The sequence below is a fragment of the Sinohyriopsis cumingii genome, chromosome 7 (genome assembly GCF_028554795.1).
Source record: "Sinohyriopsis cumingii isolate HCF-2022 chromosome 7, ASM2855479v2, whole genome shotgun sequence".
Lineage (NCBI taxonomy): Eukaryota > Metazoa > Mollusca > Bivalvia > Unionida > Unionidae > Sinohyriopsis > Sinohyriopsis cumingii.
The window spans coordinates 91,836,232-91,856,700 of NC_142967.1; the positions used below are offsets into that span (position 1 = coordinate 91,836,232).

The 20,469-nt window shown below is 34.5% G+C and overlaps 1 protein-coding gene across 1 annotated transcript; it reads right to left on the reverse strand.

Annotated features, from left to right (window-relative positions):
• Nucleotides 1-400: 400 nt before the first annotated feature.
• LOC149795711 (uncharacterized) lies at nt 401-20,404 on the reverse strand. Its single transcript, XM_089963839.1, has 6 exons — nt 20,267-20,404; nt 8,144-8,163; nt 5,808-5,942; nt 4,575-4,742; nt 2,798-3,058; nt 401-689 (listed from the first exon to the last, which is right to left on the reverse strand). Exons 1-5 carry the CDS (start codon nt 20,402-20,404, stop codon nt 3,031-3,033), a joined length of 489 nt encoding a protein of 162 aa, XP_089819965.1. The 3' UTR covers nt 401-689; nt 2,798-3,030.
• Nucleotides 20,405-20,469: the final 65 nt, after the last annotated feature.

The window sequence follows — 20,469 nt, forward strand, 5'->3', positions numbered from 1 at the left end:
CTCAACATACAAATAAATAATAAAGGAAAAGTATATTTTTACTTCACATTTGTCAGGATGTCTATGATGAACTATACAGATCAAGTGGGAGGGACAGAGGAACATTATATCAATTGAAAAATTATTTCAATCATCGAAATGTTATATCAAATGTTAAAGATTCATTCAATTTCAATGAGGAATTTCTTGATTTTTGATGGATATACTGTCCTTGCTGCTATGTATTATATGCAGATAGAACATCTGAATGACACCCCAGAGACTTTCCCGAGTCATTAAAGGACAAATTAATTTACTTAGATCGTGTTGCAACCCAGATTGTGGATATGGTATTCTTATCATCTATGCCAACAGTGCAAAGGATTTTAAAAGCTGAAAAACAGGATGCTAGAAATGACTGTGTCCAAGAGTTTAAATGACAATAAAATTTTAGTAATGTGGAAGGGGTTTAATCAACTTGTGCAACGGGATGCTGTAAGAGAAAATTATTATGATAGAATGCTCCTGCACTGGAGGTTTGATATGCTTCAATTTTTTGGAAAAGCATCAAACAAAGTACTTTGTGATGGGCCACAGACTATTATCTGCTGTCAGTGGTGCACTCTCACCAAGACTGCAAATGTTTCTTATTTGGAACCGAACTGTGAATCCACATGATGGCCATGGAAGAAAGTTACATTCAAATGGACCTGAAAATGGAATTCTAAATTAAAGAATACAACGGTACGGCTAGCTTGAAATTTATATTGTTGCATGTATACACTTGATGTACCAATTGTTAAACGCTTTTTGAATTTATTAAGTTTTCCCACTTCGTGTATGTGTGCTACAGTTTTAAAATTATATTATGAGTTTAAGTAAGATATTTATTTCTTTCATACTAGATCAGAGAGCAGATTAGTCAGATAAAAGATTGAACGTAACAACTGAACTGAAGTCTCATTAAGGCCTTATTTAACAGCTGTAGAAAGATTGGAATTGTTCACCAAAACATTAAAATAGGTCAGTTGGATACAGTCATGTGAAATACTTGTATGGTGAAGGATGCTGTTGGCCACCTCAGAGGTGCAACTATACACACGACTCAGTCAAATGGTAGGAGCTGGAAAGATTTTGAGAAGTGTCTATGATAAGCAGGTGTCTGATTTATCATGAAGAATTGTCCACAACACAGCGAGTGTTGACAGGACGTAAAGGAGTTTGTCTCGTTGCTTTAGAATGAAGACTTGTTTATCTTGCACCCAGGTATAAGTTACATATCATTTCCTTATGTGAAATTGCATTTGTATCCAATTCCAAAGGCTTTCAAATCAAGACTGGAGAAACACAGACAACATTGTATCCAAGACTAATTCCAAAGGCTTTCAAATCAAGACTGGAGAAACACAGACAACATTTGTCAAAGAGAAGGGAAATAATAGTATTGTAGTGAAGCTACATACTTGAAACACAAAACTGAGAACATTATATTATGCTATTAATTTGCAGACTGACATAGATATCTGCAAACAAATGTTCTGTGATGTGCATAGATAATAGCAATTATTATTTTAGTTTCAAAATGTTTCATTCTGAAGAGAAAATAATTCAGTTAATGATTTTTCATTTGAAACAGATAGGCATTCAATTGTCTGTGTGAAACATTGACTCAATGACCATATTAAAAATGGTATTTTACATTATCCTTATGACACATGCCAAATAATGATCACATAATCAAATTTATACATTTTACATTTGTTTTAGATGATAGCTTTTAATGATGTCCCCCCCCCATCCGCTATTTTCAAAATTGTAGAATGTGGCTCATTGACCTTCTTTATCATAGAAGAGATGTAGATTTATCACTCACAAACAAGTAAACCTTTCTTAACATTTGAGGTGGAATTCTCAGTACAAATCATACAGGAAGATGCAAGTTTTAAACCAAAGAGGGAGTAGACAGTGCAATTTATGAACTTGTATAGCACAGACAGATAAAGGTATATCATTTTCCAAACTTGAACTACAGTGTTCAGTCATTTTTCTTTTCATCTGAGTAATATTTATAAACTTTTGTATCTTTTGTAACTGGCAATGGTTTGAATCAACAAAAAAGACAACATTTGTAGTAAAAGAAAATGGTTATTGTAAGGTACCTATACACTTACTTGGGTCGTAATAGGTATGTATTTACAAGATTAAAGATTTCATTGGGATATAATAGTTTCTTTTCAATTCTTATAAGTATTTTGCATACCACATTAGGCACGTAAAAGGCAGATTGTATAAAAGAGTATATTTCTCTAAACTCATAGGTACACATTTTTTTCATGTTTCTCCAACATACAGTTTACCTCAGGAAAGACACCAGTGGTTTCTCTGACTTTAGATCTGCATGAAAATGATTTCTGACAAACAATACAACACCTGCATTTGTTACATAAACAGACTCCATCACACACACAAGAACATTCCCCAGTTATCTCCAACATTTTCAGGCCTTTATTGTCCATTCGATCCAATATAAAGTTAGAAAACACAGAACATCTGAGACATTTACTTAGCTGTGCAAGTTCCTTTAAACTATCATCTTTACACCTTGACTGGCTGCTTTGAAATGCATAACAGACTGCATAGCCCCTTCTGCCATCTCGAGCACATCTCCCCACCTCTTGCCAGTAACTAAGGCATGAAGACGGTAAACCCAAAACGAACAACAATATCAACATTTGGAATATTGGAATATTAACACCCATTCCAAATGCCACTGTGGAAATAAGAACTTCATTATTGCCATCTTCTTTCACAAACTGACCTGTGATTCGTTGCTTCCTCTCCTCGTCTGTGTTTGCATGAAACATCTCTACCCTCCTATTGCTGGGACCTGCTTCTTCTCCAACAAAACACTTCTCCATTAGGCTTGTCACCAACCACAAATATAGTTGGTAACACATATTTATTGACCAGATGTAAACAATAATCTTCTTTCTAACGTCAAATTTAAATAGCAGATCTAGTAACCATTTAAGCTCGGTTTCATACCTCTCACTACACTCCTTCTATAAAGATTTTTGGTCTGAAAAAGAGAAATACACTCAAAGTGTAATTACCCGCATGATAAGATTTATATTGTTAAATCAAAGATAATATACAATTGAAAACAATAATGTCATATACTACACTGGTAGAACCAGACACAGAATAGACTATTTGTTTTAATTCTGCTTTTGCCTGTTCTATATCTCAATAATAGATCAAGACTAATTAGATTCAACTTTAAATCCATGTCTCCAACATTGTTTACCATACTCTTTAAGTGCCAAAATTTTGCATCCTAATAACATTCACATATTCATAGTAATAACTTTTCAACGATCAACAATAAATTGTAAACTTAAGTAAAACTGTTCATATTTAGTTACAGACAGATTATGAATTCCCATATAATAATTCTATATATATGAAGAAAAGTTATTTAAAAGCGTAAATTTTAGTACATATTGGTAACTAAATACATACGTATGCAGTCTGTCCCGATTAATAAGGAAACATTTAACCATGATTGCTAGTTATGTATATAATTTCTCCATTCAATGTTGGGATTCTTCTTTTTCTGTGCAAAAGTTACGACACAAATCTTTATCACTGATTGGATTCTCAGATGTTTTATGTAGTGCCTACATAATACCATTTATACAATTGCTCATAGTTGTATCCAGCTTTAGCATAATCACATGGAGTGAAACTTGCTAGGCATTAATCAATTAAATGTATGTAAGCACATTTGTGTCAATATTTCTTCCCTTCTAAATTAAGAATTCGCTATAGATATGACATGCATATAGTAAGAATTTAAATATATTGGGTTGTTGCTATCGGATTTTACACTTGCCTTATCATTCAAACCCTTCCGCACATTGCTGACATATTAGTCAAGTTGTTGAGAGCTCTATGTACAAAGCATACTACTTATCAAATAGCAATTTCTGCTAGCCTTAGCCAAACGACTGGTTAAAAATTCAAACATTTGGAACATTTCTCTATGAATATTAATCAAGGTTCACAAAAACATGTGACAAGAATGTCATCTAAATAGTAAATCAACATAAATTTGACCAAATTTGCAAAGATTTAATTTACATAATCTGCTGACTACTCCGGAGGACTAGTGGTTAGAGCATCCGCCTCAGACGTGGGAGGTCGTAGGTTAAAACCCCAGCCGAGTCATGCTAAAGATTTATATATAAAAAAATGATACTAACAGCTGCCTTGCTAGGCGCTCAGCATTAGGATGCGAGTTTTAGAACTGGTCAGCCCAATGTCAGGATAATGTGACTGGGCAGGATATGATGCTACATATCTGTGGCATGATGCCTCAGTGCTAGACATCACTGTAAACTGCCACACTGGAAACATATTAGTAATATGACTTAGATTATTAAGGCTATGTTAAAAATCAAAAAGACACACACACATACACAAATCTGCTATACTGGAGGCAAATGTTTTTGTCTCAGTTTTCCACCTGTTTCAGTTCCTATATAGAGGAAACTGAAATAGTGTTGTGCTGAAATTTTATGAAGTTTTCAAACCTGTCTGGTAAGTCTGACACCACAAGTGTTGTTTCGCTATGAAACCCAAAAACATCATAAACGTCTTTGTATTTATTGGTCACAGTAGCTGTCAGTACAAGATTAGGGACATCAAACAGACACTGTACAATTGACACCTGCCTGTAGCCTGGTCTAAAATCGAGGTCCCTACAATCAGAACAAATTGTAGTGCATGTGGTCATCACTAACTTCTTTAAAATCAGTCCTACATATATAATAACTTGCAATATTTTCAATGTTAAAATCATTTTCTTACATACATAACTGAATTCTCAATAGTAATGAATCTTTAATGTAACTCGACTATGTTACTCAAAAGCAAATATTTATTGCATATAAATTGGGGAAGCATACAATGGCCTTATGTATATAAGGAACGAGAGAGAGAGAGAGCATAATCTTTTTGAAGCGTACATTCTAACTGTTTCTCAAATTCTCCAATTCATTCAATGATAAACTGTCGAAAATGATAGATACTAATAAATTGAAATATAGAATTTATCAGAACCAATGAAATACATATTGGTTGTAGCCAGGTCAATAAATTAGTTATCACTGAGGTCTGACATTTTAGAGGAACATATGGCCAATTATTATTAGATGTGCTACTATGGTACCTTCATGACTCAAGCCTACTAATGAAAAAACTATGGAATATGGTGATATGTGCTACAATGTATCTTTAATATATCTGCCCTCACAATAAGCTTCCCTTCTTTTCATTGTGTGGCAGGGTCAATTCAGTCACTTGATGGTTATTATATAAATATATAGTGAGTAAATATTAATCTCACTGTATGAACAAAAATAGTGCTCTTATAATTATTGCTGTTCTTTTATTTAATAGACACACACACACACACACTATTCTTCACACCCTATTACTTCAGCCCTGACATCATGAAACATAAATCTATTCCTCAAATTTACAAACTATGCTTTGAAGCTCTGCATAGAGTTATGTCGCTCTAGCTACTCCTTATTACACTATGATAAACATTTACAGCATGTTCTTTAAAAACTCGGAGATAGAATATACATTTTGGCAGTGTAGATAAATTTGTGATTTGCGAATGTGATGTGATTGAATTAGGTACTGGAATTTATCGAACTGCAGTTCAATACTGAAAAATAATAACTTCTTCAAATTCATATTTAAAACTTTTCCTCCCTTGGCTTATTTCATTTGTGTGTGAATTGTACATTTCATACCAAGATGAAATACAATAGGCCTCATCAAACACCAGAATGCAGATGTTGTCCTTAAATTGTTCTTTCAATATTGTCATCCACTGCTGTAGAATGGCTGCTTCTGGTGAGGTATATAATGCACTAACTTTGCTGTCTCTGATTTCTAAAAGGACAATAAAATGAATTCATTTTTAATGAATAGATAATAGGAAACATCAAATGGTGAATAAATAATGAATACATCTAACTATAAACTAGTACTGACAAAATTATGGAATACACGAGTTCAATGTGAAAAGGTAAGTACAAACAGTACTTTTCTAGCATAATTTCTCATCATTTTGGTCCTTGAAATAAAACTTCATTAATTGCCTACCATACATTTGCATAAAGTATTCTGACATTAATGAAATGAATTCGAGGAATATTAATTATCTTTATAGTATCCATATTCCCAGAGATAGATAGATAGATAGCATAATTTCACTTTTAGTGCATACAGGATTCTAGGATTCCCTGTTACTAATGACAGTTGACTAGAACATTAATCATTTGATACCTGATACTGTCAACAGGCAGGGTTCTGTTGTTTATGGTACCAGGGCTAGCCTGGACCAGTTCATGCCTTTGGATCAAGCACAAATGTGAAATTAATTGAAATCACTTATCTCTAACCTTTACTAATACAACAGCAGCGTAGAACAGACATTTTTTTGGTACTATCAGTACTCACTTATAAGTTGAACCCAACTGCGAACACTGCACAGACCCAGATCTGCCATCGTATAATGGGTCTGTGCAGTTAGTGAAGAGTGATCAGCAGAACAAGCAACATAAATCCTGATCTGCAGGCACATTATGCTATGGAAGACCATGTCCTTCACTGTTTGCGGTTGACTTTACTTATAAGCAAGTACATACGTAGTCAGGCTTGGTTATGTAAGCAACACATGGTTTTGGTTTTGTTGATATTTTTACTTCCATTTTATACAAAGTAGTAGGACACCTGGTGTCTGTGTGTCATGTAACACACACACACACACACACACACGTAATAAACTGACTACAAACGGTGCAAAACTAGTATCTAGTTAGCCAAAGCGCTTTCGACGCCTTATGAGTCTTTTTCACCTTTTCAAAGGCAAATACAAAACACAGACAAGACAAACAAAAAAAACCCCCAGACAAACCGTTGTCTTTGTAAAACTTTACATGACTATGCCTTGTTGCGGATGCTGAAAGACATTTTATATTGACGTAGAAATGGATGAGCCATAGCGTCATCTGTTATTTTATGTAAATTTATCTACGTGCAAATTATATCCCGGATGTTTCATTGTTATAATTGTAATATAGGTTATTGAACGACTAATAAGCAAATGTAGAGAATTATTGAAAATATAATATGTCGGCTGCAAAAAGGTAATTTTATTATTTTATTTATTATTTTTTAAATTATTTTGTTAATTACCTTTTTGTAGCCGATATATTCTCTTTTCAATAATTCTCTTAAATTAAAATTAGCATATCCTACTCCCCTTTGCCTGTAATTATTTGCTTTAACGATGAAAATAATTATATCATGCACATATTTTTTATTTGTAATTGTGTGTATTTATGAAGCCAATACAACGGGGCACAAACAAATAGACAGTTCCCAGAGATTTAGATGCAAGAAAGAATCCACTTATCGCGCATAATAAATCTTTGAGCAACGAAAACTTTTCTTGCTGTTCCGCCAAAGTCTCCTCCGACACTTATAGTGTGTACGTAACTGACACTAATATGATGTATCCGCAGGGTTAAAGATCTGGTACATCGCTCAGATTGACAGTCTGGATGTCTGTGCGAAGCAAGCTCAACCTACTTAAGTTCATCCTCTTTCCCGATGTCACCCCGTTCGCATTGTGGACGATGGCTCTATAAAATACAGTAAATATTTATCGGATTGAGCGAAGGAAGGGTGTGCCAATTATTTTGCCAGTTTTACTGTAGACAGCGATACTGAATATTATAGACGGATTTAAGATGATTCTCATCAATATTTTTAATTATGACCTGTGTGAGGACTTTGGTAACGAACGGTTAAATATCTTTTTTCCCTAATACTTTATGGATTCTCTGTTCATGTTAGAAAATCGTATGTGAAATCCAAGCTAATGCGATCGTACGTATTTAGTAAGAAGACATTCCTTCCACGAAGAAATAAACCGGCAGCAGATCTTTCTACAAATGCACGAGTCAATGAAACTTGAAAAAAGAGAAGAAATATTTTTCAATATTTGAAGGTTAAAACAAATCATGATATCGTTGTTGTATAAGAAACATAGTGTATCCCAAATCTTGAAAAAAAATACAAGATTCTTGATGGAATGGACTTTTATACCATGCAACAACAAATTAATGTCACAGCCCTGGATTTATCTAGGTAACAGACTTCAATATAAAATAATTTGTAAATAACGAATACTGAACCTTGGTAGAACTGCGTTCTCTAAATAATGCCCAGATGTAAACAGTGAACACTTTGCCTTGCTTGGATTGTATTCTCCAAATAATGACCAGGAAAGAAGCCAATTTTTAGGACAACATGAATATCAGGGAATCAAATTATATTAATAGTGATAAAGTCATTATGACCGGAGATATGCCTTGCAGGGGTTTGGATGATAAAGTTTTGGATGTGATGTTCTTTATCCAATAACAACGATGAAAAACTTCTAGACGTTGTAATCATACTTAGAACTTTTTATGTATGGAAATTTATAATGGGACATAGTCTAGGCTTGACATAGTTCTCTCTTGTTGAAAATGCCGAAGAAGAATTGATTATTTCCTAGATCTGAGCAATTCAGCTTGAACGAGTTGAAGGTTGGTACAATATATGAAGTACACATAGATCATATAGCCGTAATGTGGTGTGTAAGGAAAGCTATTTCAATTAAAATAATTCTTACCAAATTAGAATCAGGAAATGCTGATAAGACATCAGATATATTGATAGAGAAAGTAATTTGCACAAATCTCTTCATGAAATTTATTAGAGAAAATCAAGAGACACTCACATTATATAAAAGTCCAAACGGATTGAAGAGGAAGAGAATTATACTAAATACTAAGATTGGACACGCAAAGAAATTCAGTAGATACAATGAGCTTGATATAAATGAAAAGAAACATATAAAATCTCAGAGAAATATTTTAAAGAAAACAAGAAAAATTTAGAATAATTCATATACATCTTCAAACCTGTCTCGTTCCGATATTGTGACATATATTAAAACTGTCAATATTGTCAGGAAATAATTAAATAGTGACCCAATTTTTTGTGACACGGATATCACGATGGATTAGTGTTATTCTGCAGTTTTGGATATGAAAAAAATGAGTTGGCCCCAAATGTGACCGTTTCCTAAATCTTTCAATGAAAGTTTCTTGGAAGCTATCAACGAATATTTTAAGGAAATAGTAAACAAATCTATATTTAATGTATATTTACCTAATAAGTATAGAAAATCTGGATTGATCTCTTCACATAAAAACATGAAACGAAAGTTTTCCAATTATAGACCATTATAGTTATAAAATACCGATTATATATTAATCGTGTAAATAGTACAAGTTAGTATATATAAGGTTACTGGCAACAACAAACATGATATGTTAAGAAAGGACACATTGATACTGATATTCGACTAACTGAGGATGTGATTGGTTAACGTTCAGGAAAATTCGACTTTTGGAGTTTTACTGTTTGGGGATATTTAAAAAACTTTCATTGTATTAAATGGGAGTTTATGTCTGATTTTTAAGAGAAATTCAAAATTGGCGAAATATTTATACAATTTATTATGTTACTGTATACAGAAATATAGCTGGATTTCTCAAGTAAAACAAGGCAATTTAGTCTCGGCACCATTGTCTAATAATAGGAAATAAAAAATGTATACCTTAGGTGAACAACACAATGAAATTCCTTAGGGAATTGATATACCATGGTATTGTTTAGGGTTAGGGGAATATTGTTGGCAAAATGGTGTGTGTGTGTGTCTGTCTATAAAATTAAAAAAAAAAATGGAAACCACTTGAGAAAGTTGCATGATACATTTGGCAAAAAGTACAAGACTACTAGAAAAATGGAAACTTTACTTGGTTAATTAAGAGTTTAGTTACATCTAAATAACTTTTTCAACAAACATAAAACCTGCCTTTAACATCATTTAGACAAAAACTAAAAGCGTCAGCTTTACAATTTATGTGGAAAGAAAAAAGGGACCGGACCAGAATAAATAGTATTATCAATGAAATTACGAGAGGGTTAGGAAAGATTGGTGATGACTGGTAAATGTATGGTCGTGAAAGCAGCATGGTTACCAAAACTCACATGAAATTGTTTTCGTCTGTGAAATATTGGACATGCTTGCCAAGTATTTTGGAAGAATTTAAATCATACAGGATATGAACTTTCAAGTTATTTTAAAAACTTTCTGCACTGCAAAAGTCATTACTTTTGTAAAGAAGTTTGTCAGTTACAATTCACGTGAAAGATAAGGATAAAAGCATACTGGTGTACATTTTTTAACAGAGATGATGGAGCTAATATGGGAAAAGCAGTTATTTTTATGCAAATCTAAATGTCATTTTTATAAAGTTTGGATCGATATTAAGTTTAAGCATTTCAAGGACTCATTCTCAGTTAGTGTTTTTGTGGACGAAATTAGATAATGCTAAAACTTAAGAATACTTGAAATTGGATGCGAGAGTTGTACCCTAGAAAAAGTAGCTAAATCTTTTATAAAGAATTTAATTCTGGGCCACTTATCCATTCGAAGTATTAGGGCCACTTATCCATTCGAAGTATTAGGACCACTTATCCATTCGAAGTATTATACTTGGAACGAGAAATGCTTGTATAATGGTAAAACTATTGATATTACACAAACGATGATTACATTTTTTTACAATATAATTTTATCTAAGAACGAGGAAAAGAATTATATCCAAAACAAATTAAATAACGAATTTAACACCGACAAAGGAAAGAATGACTGGTTTAGAATTTATATCTTAAAATAAATAATGCTGACGAGAAAAATCAAAACTTGAGGAAGTAGACTTTAAATGGTTAAATAATATTCTTTCATGTGGATACGATTCTATTGAAAAAGAAATTAGGTGATACAATATTGTGTGATGTATCTAAACATTTATAAGATATTTCCCTTTCTGTATGCATGAAGTAAGGGATACAAATTTTGGCATTATATACTTGCTGGAGCATAACACAGAAACCTTTCGCGACAGTTTCGAGTTCGAGAATAAATTTACAAGCTATATTCAAATTGTTTTCCATTATGTTTGTTTTGTAATTTTAAGGTCTAGGATGAAAGGGAAGAAAAATTTGGGTTCTATAACTTTGAAAAAAGTTGTCAACGTATTAAATGTTTGTAAAGCAATATACAAATTTAAATATGCAAGTCCAAACTTCAATGTAATTGAATGAATATGTAAAAACATCTTTAATAATTAATCATATTATAAATACTAATGTTTCTCAACAAAAATATACTGCTTATATTTTTTTAAACTTATATACATAATTTGAGTGTAATAAATGTTGCTTCTCACACAGTCGCCTCGTGTTGATACTCATACTGTGACCTTGTGTCGATGCTTACACTGTAGCTTGGTTTTGATGCTTACAATGTGGTCTTGTGTTGTAGCGTTGTGTTGATGCTAATACTGTGACCTTGTGTTCATGCTCAGACATTGGCCTTTTGTTGATCCATATACTATAGTCTTGTGTTCATGCTTACACTGTGGTCGTATTTTTGATGTTTACACACTGTGAAATTGTGTTGATTCATCCAATGTGGTCTATTATCGATGCTCAGAATATGATCTTGTGTTGATGCTTATACTGTGGACTTGCTTTGAAGTTTACATTGTGGCGGTGACTTGATGCTTACAATGTTGTCAGTGTGGCTTTATGTTGATGCTCACACCATGTCCTTGATTTGATCCTTACACTTTAGCCTTGTGTTGATCCTTACACTGTTGTCTTGTGTTGATGCTTACATTGTGCCCATGTGTTGATGCGTACATGATGGCCATGCTTTGATGCTAACATGATGGACCTGTGTTGTTCCTAACATTTTGACCAAGTATTGATGCTTTCACTTTGGCCTGTTGTTGATGCTTACACTGTGACCTTGTCTTGATGTTCACACTGTGAGTTGGTGCTTGGACTGTAGCATTGTGATGACGCTTACACTGTGACCTTGTATTTATAGTTACATTGTGGCCTTATGTTTATGCTTACACACACGAGCCCATATTTCCTCGACTAAGCACACATCACCAAAAAATCATGTTACTCGATCAGTGTTATATGGACTCGTGTGTAGCGGACACACTCGCATGACGACCTAGTAATTAATTCTTAGGTATCTACACAGTCATTGCCGTTTCATATGAAAGAAATCAAGGTATATATAATTAATAATAGAGAATTATAAATATACACCAGACAGAACGGAAAGTGATATCCCTGGATTCTGTAGAAGAATGCTTGATAATAGTAGGCAGAATTAATATTTAAATACAAATAATACTATCATACAGGACGATTAATGAGATGGTCAATTTGTCTAGAGCAGTACCAAGTCCAGGTACAGTATATTAAAGGCAAAGAGATTGTAGGTGCTGACTGCCTAAGTAGACTAGGTACGTCTAAGGTGAAGGGGTCACCCGAGGAAATGTAACTGAATCAGATTAGATCTCCAAATATTTTGAGAGTAAAACCCCCGGTTTTGCTCTTCAAGGAGGGGACTATGTGAAGGGGCAAATTTCTGGCGGTCTATGCAGAACACATTAGTTTGAGACCAGAGAATAATTAATTCGATTTATGGAGACAGGCGGCTTGATGAATCGCTGTACTGCGAGAATTTCTAAATATCTGGTCGGGGACGGTAATGAGCCTAATTACACTTTTGTTTATATAGCATCCAGACGGACTATTAGGGACACGGTAAACTTCGATTTCATAGTGGAACTGTCAAAAATTGAAAATTTCCATGAACTAGTAGTCGCAACGTAGAGGGTCAAATTGACCCCAGATCTGGCGCCTAGTTATAAAAAGGCGGCAAATATATTTAATCCTGATTGGTTACGCTAAAAAGGGGCGTGTTCCCACACTAAATATCCTAGTTTTAATATCGCCACATCGATAATTTAATTAGTCTAAGCTTTTCTGCAAGAGAAAACAAGGGTAAGAAGACAAAAATTGGCAGAAATTCTCTGATAAACTGTTGTCCAAGAGAACTGTTGTCAAGGAAAACCTACGAACAAATTTGGCGGTAGAAGCGAGGAACGCTGAAAACTCAAAGGTGTTTGTAACAATTCAATGTAATTTGTTGATGCCATATATATAAAGCTTAGCTGAATTTATTTACTTATATTTGCATGAATCTATTTGCTATATTCGTATATCAATTTGCTTTATGAAGTATAACTGTGTTGAGTTTATGTTTAGGAAGTCGTACATTAATCATCTTTAGATAAGTTTGACGAATTGTTTAATATTGTCTTGTTTGCATAAGAATTAGATTCTAAGAATTTCATGCATTACATTAGTTTGTATAAGTTACGAGAATCCGCGTGAATTCACCGAATTTAGCAGATTTCACGTATGATTAAAGTTACGTGTGTATTAGCCGAACATGACGTAGTAAGATATATAATGTATTTCATTCATTCACTTGTGTAAATTGAGGCTGGCTCGGAACCGTTATGCCCCTTGTGGTGTTAATGCGTGATAAATTAGCCATTAAACTAACTATTGTCGTTATAGGACATGTGGGGCCTCTATTTATTTTTTTTAAAAGGCAGAAAATAGCTCCTGTGACGTATTATCTCTGAGACGTATCCTGTTACGTATTATCTCTGAGACGTGTCCTGTTACGTATTATATCTGAGACGTATCCTGTGACGTATTGACTCTGAAACGTATCCTGTGACGTATTATCTCTGCAACGTATAGTGAGAGTATAATCTTAAGATCCAGGTATCCGTGAATCTACGTGCTATGCACAGAGTTGAGGACCAAAAGAGACAAAACAGAGGGAAGTCGAAGGAATAGCTACAGTGGAAGTGGAGTGAACCGGAGAAGCAGGTTATGCAATTGTACAAGGCATTGACTTCGATTGTTCACTCGATCCTATGATGAACTAAATCTACCAGTAAAACAGCTCGGCTTCTTTATTTAAATATATTTGTGCTTTGTAATTCGGTGAAAGTTTTATTTCTAGAAGCAGAGTATATTTTTGATGTAATGGATTCTCACAGTTGTTTTATGTAATTTATTAAATTGCTGTTTACATGTACGGGGGCTCGCTTTTGGTCTGTTCTATATATCTGCTCAGATCTCTATCTATTCCACCTATAAGTTTCACCACTTATATTTATATTTACTCGAACCGGGCAATAACACCGAGGGTGGTCAACCTGTAGATAACGAGAACCAAATTAAGCGGACACCTGGAAAGAAGGTACAATCCGCCAACCCACAAACCTCTTGCAAGAAGAGGGGACTTTGTGTAAGGTTTCTACAAAGTGGACCGTGGGTCGCTTACATGTTTAATGGACGTCCGCAACCATTGATCAATCAAACGGGGGGGGGAATAATTATACAAGTGCCACACAAATAAAAACATTTAACAGAAGGGACAAATCCATTACAATAATTTAGTTATGGGACTGTACATGGTACTTCTTATCCGTTTTATACTTCGTTTTCTTTTTATAACCGCAAGTTTGGAGATTTTGTAATTATATTTCACATCCATCTATCGTCATTCTCCTTCAGATCACCGAACTCAGTATATATTAACTGAGGGGATTGATAATAGTTTGTATAATTTTTCTTTCAAATATAAAGTTAATATCAAGATTTCCTATACTACTGGATGCAGTCTTCTGGCGAGGAGTTGGAGTGAATGGTGAGTGGCAACTTGAAATTCATACAAAAATAAATAGAGGCATAATTATGTTATAGGTGATGTTTCAGCGGCACAGGCAGCAGAAAATAATGAGGGTTTAAAAATCCCGAGGGCATTCATGGGGAAGGAGGTTTGGGTGGGAAGTGACGGAAACAAAACGACAATGCCTCGGTTTTTACTGTACTGGTACTTCGGTAGTCTCCGTCAATACCTAATTTACGGAAATTCCTGAGTAATCTTGTTAAGAATTTAATGGTATGGACTGAGTGTTTTTCATTTTTCAGAATGAAATAATTACAAACAGGTAGATTTGTCACAAATTCATTCTGAATATTTCTAATTTAATCATATTTATGATGCTTGAATTACATGTTCGACACATGTCAGGCTGTGGCCAATTGGGGTGTTGTGAAAGATATTCGGGCAAATCCAACATTTGTAAAACTATCTTACTGAAAAATGCCATTTTGTTTCATTATTTATCACCGTATGTAAATGTATTAAGTATACGTATTCCTTTGCAAACTGCGATTCATCCGAAGAGTGTTAGGAGAGCAGTTGTTTTCTGTTTGAATTTCAGGTAATTTTTCATGTCTACTAAATATTTTCTCGCTTGTTAATTTAATGTGTTTTATCTTTTCTGGCTCCTCTCTGACAAATATCTTGCCGGGGTGTTGGCATCCCACTCAAATTGCTTCTGTCTATTTAATCAATAGTGAATCCCATAAATTGAACTCCCCAGTTTCGTCACTTCCCATTTTTATCAGTATGCTCTCTAATTTCACTACAATGTCTTTCACAGGGTGTCAGCCGTGGTGTAGATTGAATCATCCCATTTTATTTACATATTATAGATTACAACTGATTCAGCAATCAACATTCACGCAGCAAATAAGGTTCTAACCATTTAACTTCGGGGGATGAGGGTGGATCGACTGTGAAATTTTTCTCAGCTGCGATATTTTATTTTCTTTTATCTCAAGATATGTTTTATAAATCATACTATATATATATATATATATATATATATATATATATATATATATATATATATATATATATATATATATATATAATATGGCGTTGTTTTGCTATAAATCAGAGCAAGATATTTTTTAAGCTATTGACTGATGGAAAGTTTAAAAAATGTTACACGCTCCTGCCCATGAACATTAAATTTTTGGTCCCCATATAATTGCGGCATACCTTGGTATTTATTATGTTATGTTCAGAAATACCGCGGTATACTGTGGTACAAACTCTTTTTGTGGTACCGATGATCAGAACTGTTTTAAATCATAAATGTGCATCTGCGAATATATTTTTTAAAATAAAAGTAAATTGTTTAGGATAGGTAACGATCATTTATCAATATGCTAACAAATTGTCCAGAAAACGTCACAAAGGCAAAAGCACACTGGAATGACCATCGCTTTTATCATACTTCCATCAAAGTAAAATATTATAAAAATTATTTAAATATTTTCTGGTAGGATAGTTGCAATAAAACAAATACATTTAATGGCTTTGAAGATCGTGCTCAGTCAGTTATGTCTTGCGTGCTTCAGCACAGTTCTAATTTAGAGACAAATCGATTTACAATATGGACGTGACTCCATTCCATGACAGCTTGTCAATTCATTTGAAATGTAGAGCACAAGTCAATCCATTAGTTAGAATCCTTACATTGGACACGTATTCTGTGCCTGACTTACAATATCTCAGAGGCTGTCATAATGCCTATTATGTATTACTATAGAAAACTATCGTTATATATATATATATATATATATATATATATATATATATATATATATATATATATATATATATATATATATATATATATATATATATATATATATATATATATATATACATTAAAAAGAACACGACTTTTAAAGTGTTGATATAAAGGAATTTGATATATAACAATACTATTGTTATATCAAATTGTGATTCGCCCATGGCGTAATTTACGCATAGATAAACATTCTCGCAACCGTGTGATGGTGATTCTAGATCAATGATGAATTTCCACGCATTGATCATTAGTGACGTATCAAAATAAAGATAAAAAAGATTAATAATCCCCGTTTTCTAAATGAATTTAATATGGTACACAATTGTATCGCAATACTTTCCTCTTTCTGTCCCCCTCCGCTATCATGCATAACGGACAAACTGCACCGAAATCTGGAGTGAGAGAGAAAAATGATTTTCTCAGGATGAACACCTTTAAAATGAACTTACACTAAATAACCTACTAGAAAAAACGGTTCGTCGTAACAGTATTTGTGCGATTTCCTTGGGATTTATCAACAGTGTTTATATATGAATGACCCTGTCAACATTATAAGGTATATTTCTCGGCTACGTGGTACACATAATGTGATTTATTTAATGTGTTGTTGTTTCTTAAACCTATTATAATGTTCTAAAATTCGATTATTATTAATTAAATATGAAAATGTCCAAACGCCTCTCTCTCTCTCTCTCTCTCTCTCTCTCTCGACCATCGTATCAAGATCAATATACGGGCGAAAATCTATGAAAAGACGAGCGTATATGATTCTCGCTTGTGTCATCCCACGATGTCTCTGGACTTATAAATGATGGTCAAAGTTAAGTCAAACCAATCAAAGGTTGAGAGCAAGAGAGAGAGAGAGAGAGAGAGAGAGTTTTGGTCGGAAGTACTGTCATTAAAGAAAAATAATAACTTATAGCAACTGCAAATATATTAAAATAATTTAATTACCTCTAGGTGGTTCGTTATTTCACTTATTTTCTATTCCACATTAACTTCCATGGGCAGGTACGTCAATGGCTTAGCGTTCATGTGAATGGCATAGTTAACAATGTGTTTGTAAAGCTCTACTTTCTTAATTAAAACCATCTTTCATGTTTGAATCATACGTGTGATTGTGAATAGCCGCAGACGGCATAAAATTACATTTTGTAGCGGGCACACTCGACAGGGATGTAAGGAGTTCATTCACTCGGTCAATAGACAGTTGCCTGTAGTAAATCTTAACTCCATTCAAAGGCAAATATATGCATTTGTATGTGATATAAATATAATATATGTATAGAATGTACGCTGCGTCAATGATATACCACTCGTTGTATAAATGTTTCATTAAAAGGAAACTTGGCAATCCTCGTTTCCATTTAATGAAAAATGTATAAAACTCGCGGTACATCATTGATACAGCGTATATATATATATATATATATATATATATATATATATATATATATATATATATATATATATATATATATATATATTATAACACACACACACACACACACACACACTGAAACACACGATCGAAGGTTTTCTAGTTTCAGAGGTTGATGGAATCACTATCCAACATGATGCTATTAAAAACTTGCATGCTACAAGAATCTGAGTGTAATCCATATTTTATAATGAACTTGGTCTGGTCTCGTCTTTCTTTCAAACGGGCGAGTTATACCTTATCGCTGGCATGAATCATTATGCCTGTCTTGTATGCATTGTAAAAATGAAAGACACGCGACACATTATTTGACCCAGTTTTAACGAGAAGAAAGCAAGCGTGAAAGAGGGTTCTTTGAAAGAGATCGTGGTACTTCAAAAATTGTTGATAGACATTTTGTTATATTTATTTATTTATTTAGGTTCAGTGTTTGAAGCTTACTTTTAACAAATTATTGGATATATCATGCCAAGGAAGCGCGAGCTAAGTGCCCTTCCGAAGGACACACCAAGACAGCCGAACAGGGCTGTTTGGCAGGTAAACATACCGTGACCATTCGATCACACGAGTTCTACGCCCTACCACCTGATGTACCACGGATTTCATTTAGTCACGTATGTATGTATGTATGTATGAATGCATGTATGTATGTATGTATGTATGTATGTATGTATGTATGTATGTATGTATGTACTTTTATTCGATGGTTTGCATATTCTTTTTAAAATTTATCTTGGTGTTTTCATGCCCAACATCTTGGTAACTGTTGATATACTCCTGTAAATGTATGCTTCTTAACACAACATTGTACACGTAGTCATTAAGACTTGTCCTTTCTAAGCAGTTGGCCAAAATGTTCCATCACAAGTATTAAACATAATAAAGTTGAAAACCTGAGGCAATTTAATAATGTATATACATTCTTTTCTTCGGAGAGTATGTAAGGTTATTCTAAGTAGGCCTGAAATAACCACACATAAAAACAATTATTATTTGCATCAGGTCAAGTTGGAGACTGCGTCCAATTGTTAGACATCATTTGGCATGAACAATTACTGAAAAATATATAACATATATAATGAAGCCTAATAAGGTATTGACAAAATGAAAAAAGAATGTCCTCCACATCGATATGAGGAAATGAAACACCACATTGAGATCCGTGTTGTGAGGTATGCATAAAAACATGTAAACCTAAATCTATAGGATTTGTGTCGTGTTATATGGAGAGCGGTCTCGAAATGTAAAGGAGAGAAACTCCTAAATGATATTTTTTAAAAGAAAAAGATTAAATACCTATAGTTTGGTTTATTATTTTTTCCTAGGTATCAACCAACTAGCGTCCGAAGAGGAAAACAAATCAATCTCTCTGAGTTTTCTTTTCATTTTGTCTTCTCTGAGTCTCGATTTGATTTGATCATAATATTTCACTTTTCCTTTATCAATGCGTCTGCATCTTGAGATATGACTTTCGCCGTTTTCTTCAGACTGATGGTCAGCCCAAACTTCTTACAGGCGTGGGAGAGGCGGCATACCAGCTCCTGAAAACCATCTTCCACGTGTGATGTCAATGCTGCATCGCCGCCGATAAGCAATTCAAGGATGAGAAGCTTTATGAATTTAGTCTTCGCACGGAGAAGGGCGATTTTGAACAGCTTGCCGTCAGCCCTGGTATGGCTGTACAATCCCTTGCTTCAGTCCTTGAAGGCATACTGGAGGAGTATGGACAAGAAGATGGCAAAGAGCGCCGGCGCAAGGACGCAGCCTTGCTTCACTCCGCTGCTGACTGGGAAATCCTCCGATGTTTCACCATTGAAGAATACTGTGCTGTGCATGTTCACGTGGAACGACATGACGACAGCTAGCAGTCGTGGGGGCAGCCGATCGTCTGCAGGAGCCTGAAGAGTCCGCTCCGACTGGCCAGGACAAACACATTCGTCAGGTCTATGATGGCGATGTAGAGGGGATCTGCTGCTCACGACGCTTCTCCTGAAGCTGGCGTAATGATAAGACAATGTCTACAGTTGACCGGCCGGCTCGGAAGCCACACGTGGGAGGCTAGGGTCTGCAAGCGCAACAGGGCGACACGGGCCAAAGCTTTTTCGACGATGCTGAGGAGGGAGGTGCCCTGGTAGTTGTTGATACAGTCTCCTTTGTTCTTGTAGAAAGTGACGATGTTGGCGTCACGCATGTCCTGGGGGATGTGTCCCTGTTCTCATCAAAGGCAAAAGAGTACGTGCAGGGGCTGGAACAGTGATTTCTCGCTGTTGGGGACTTCAGGTGGATACCGTATCCCAGGAGTCTTCCAAGAAGTGAGGCAATCGATGGATTTTCCGAGCTGTTCCAACGTTGGCGGTGTGTCTAGTTCCTCCATTACTGACAGATCTGGGATGGTGTCCAGGGCGGTCTCGGTGACGATGTTTCGGGTTGCATACAGCT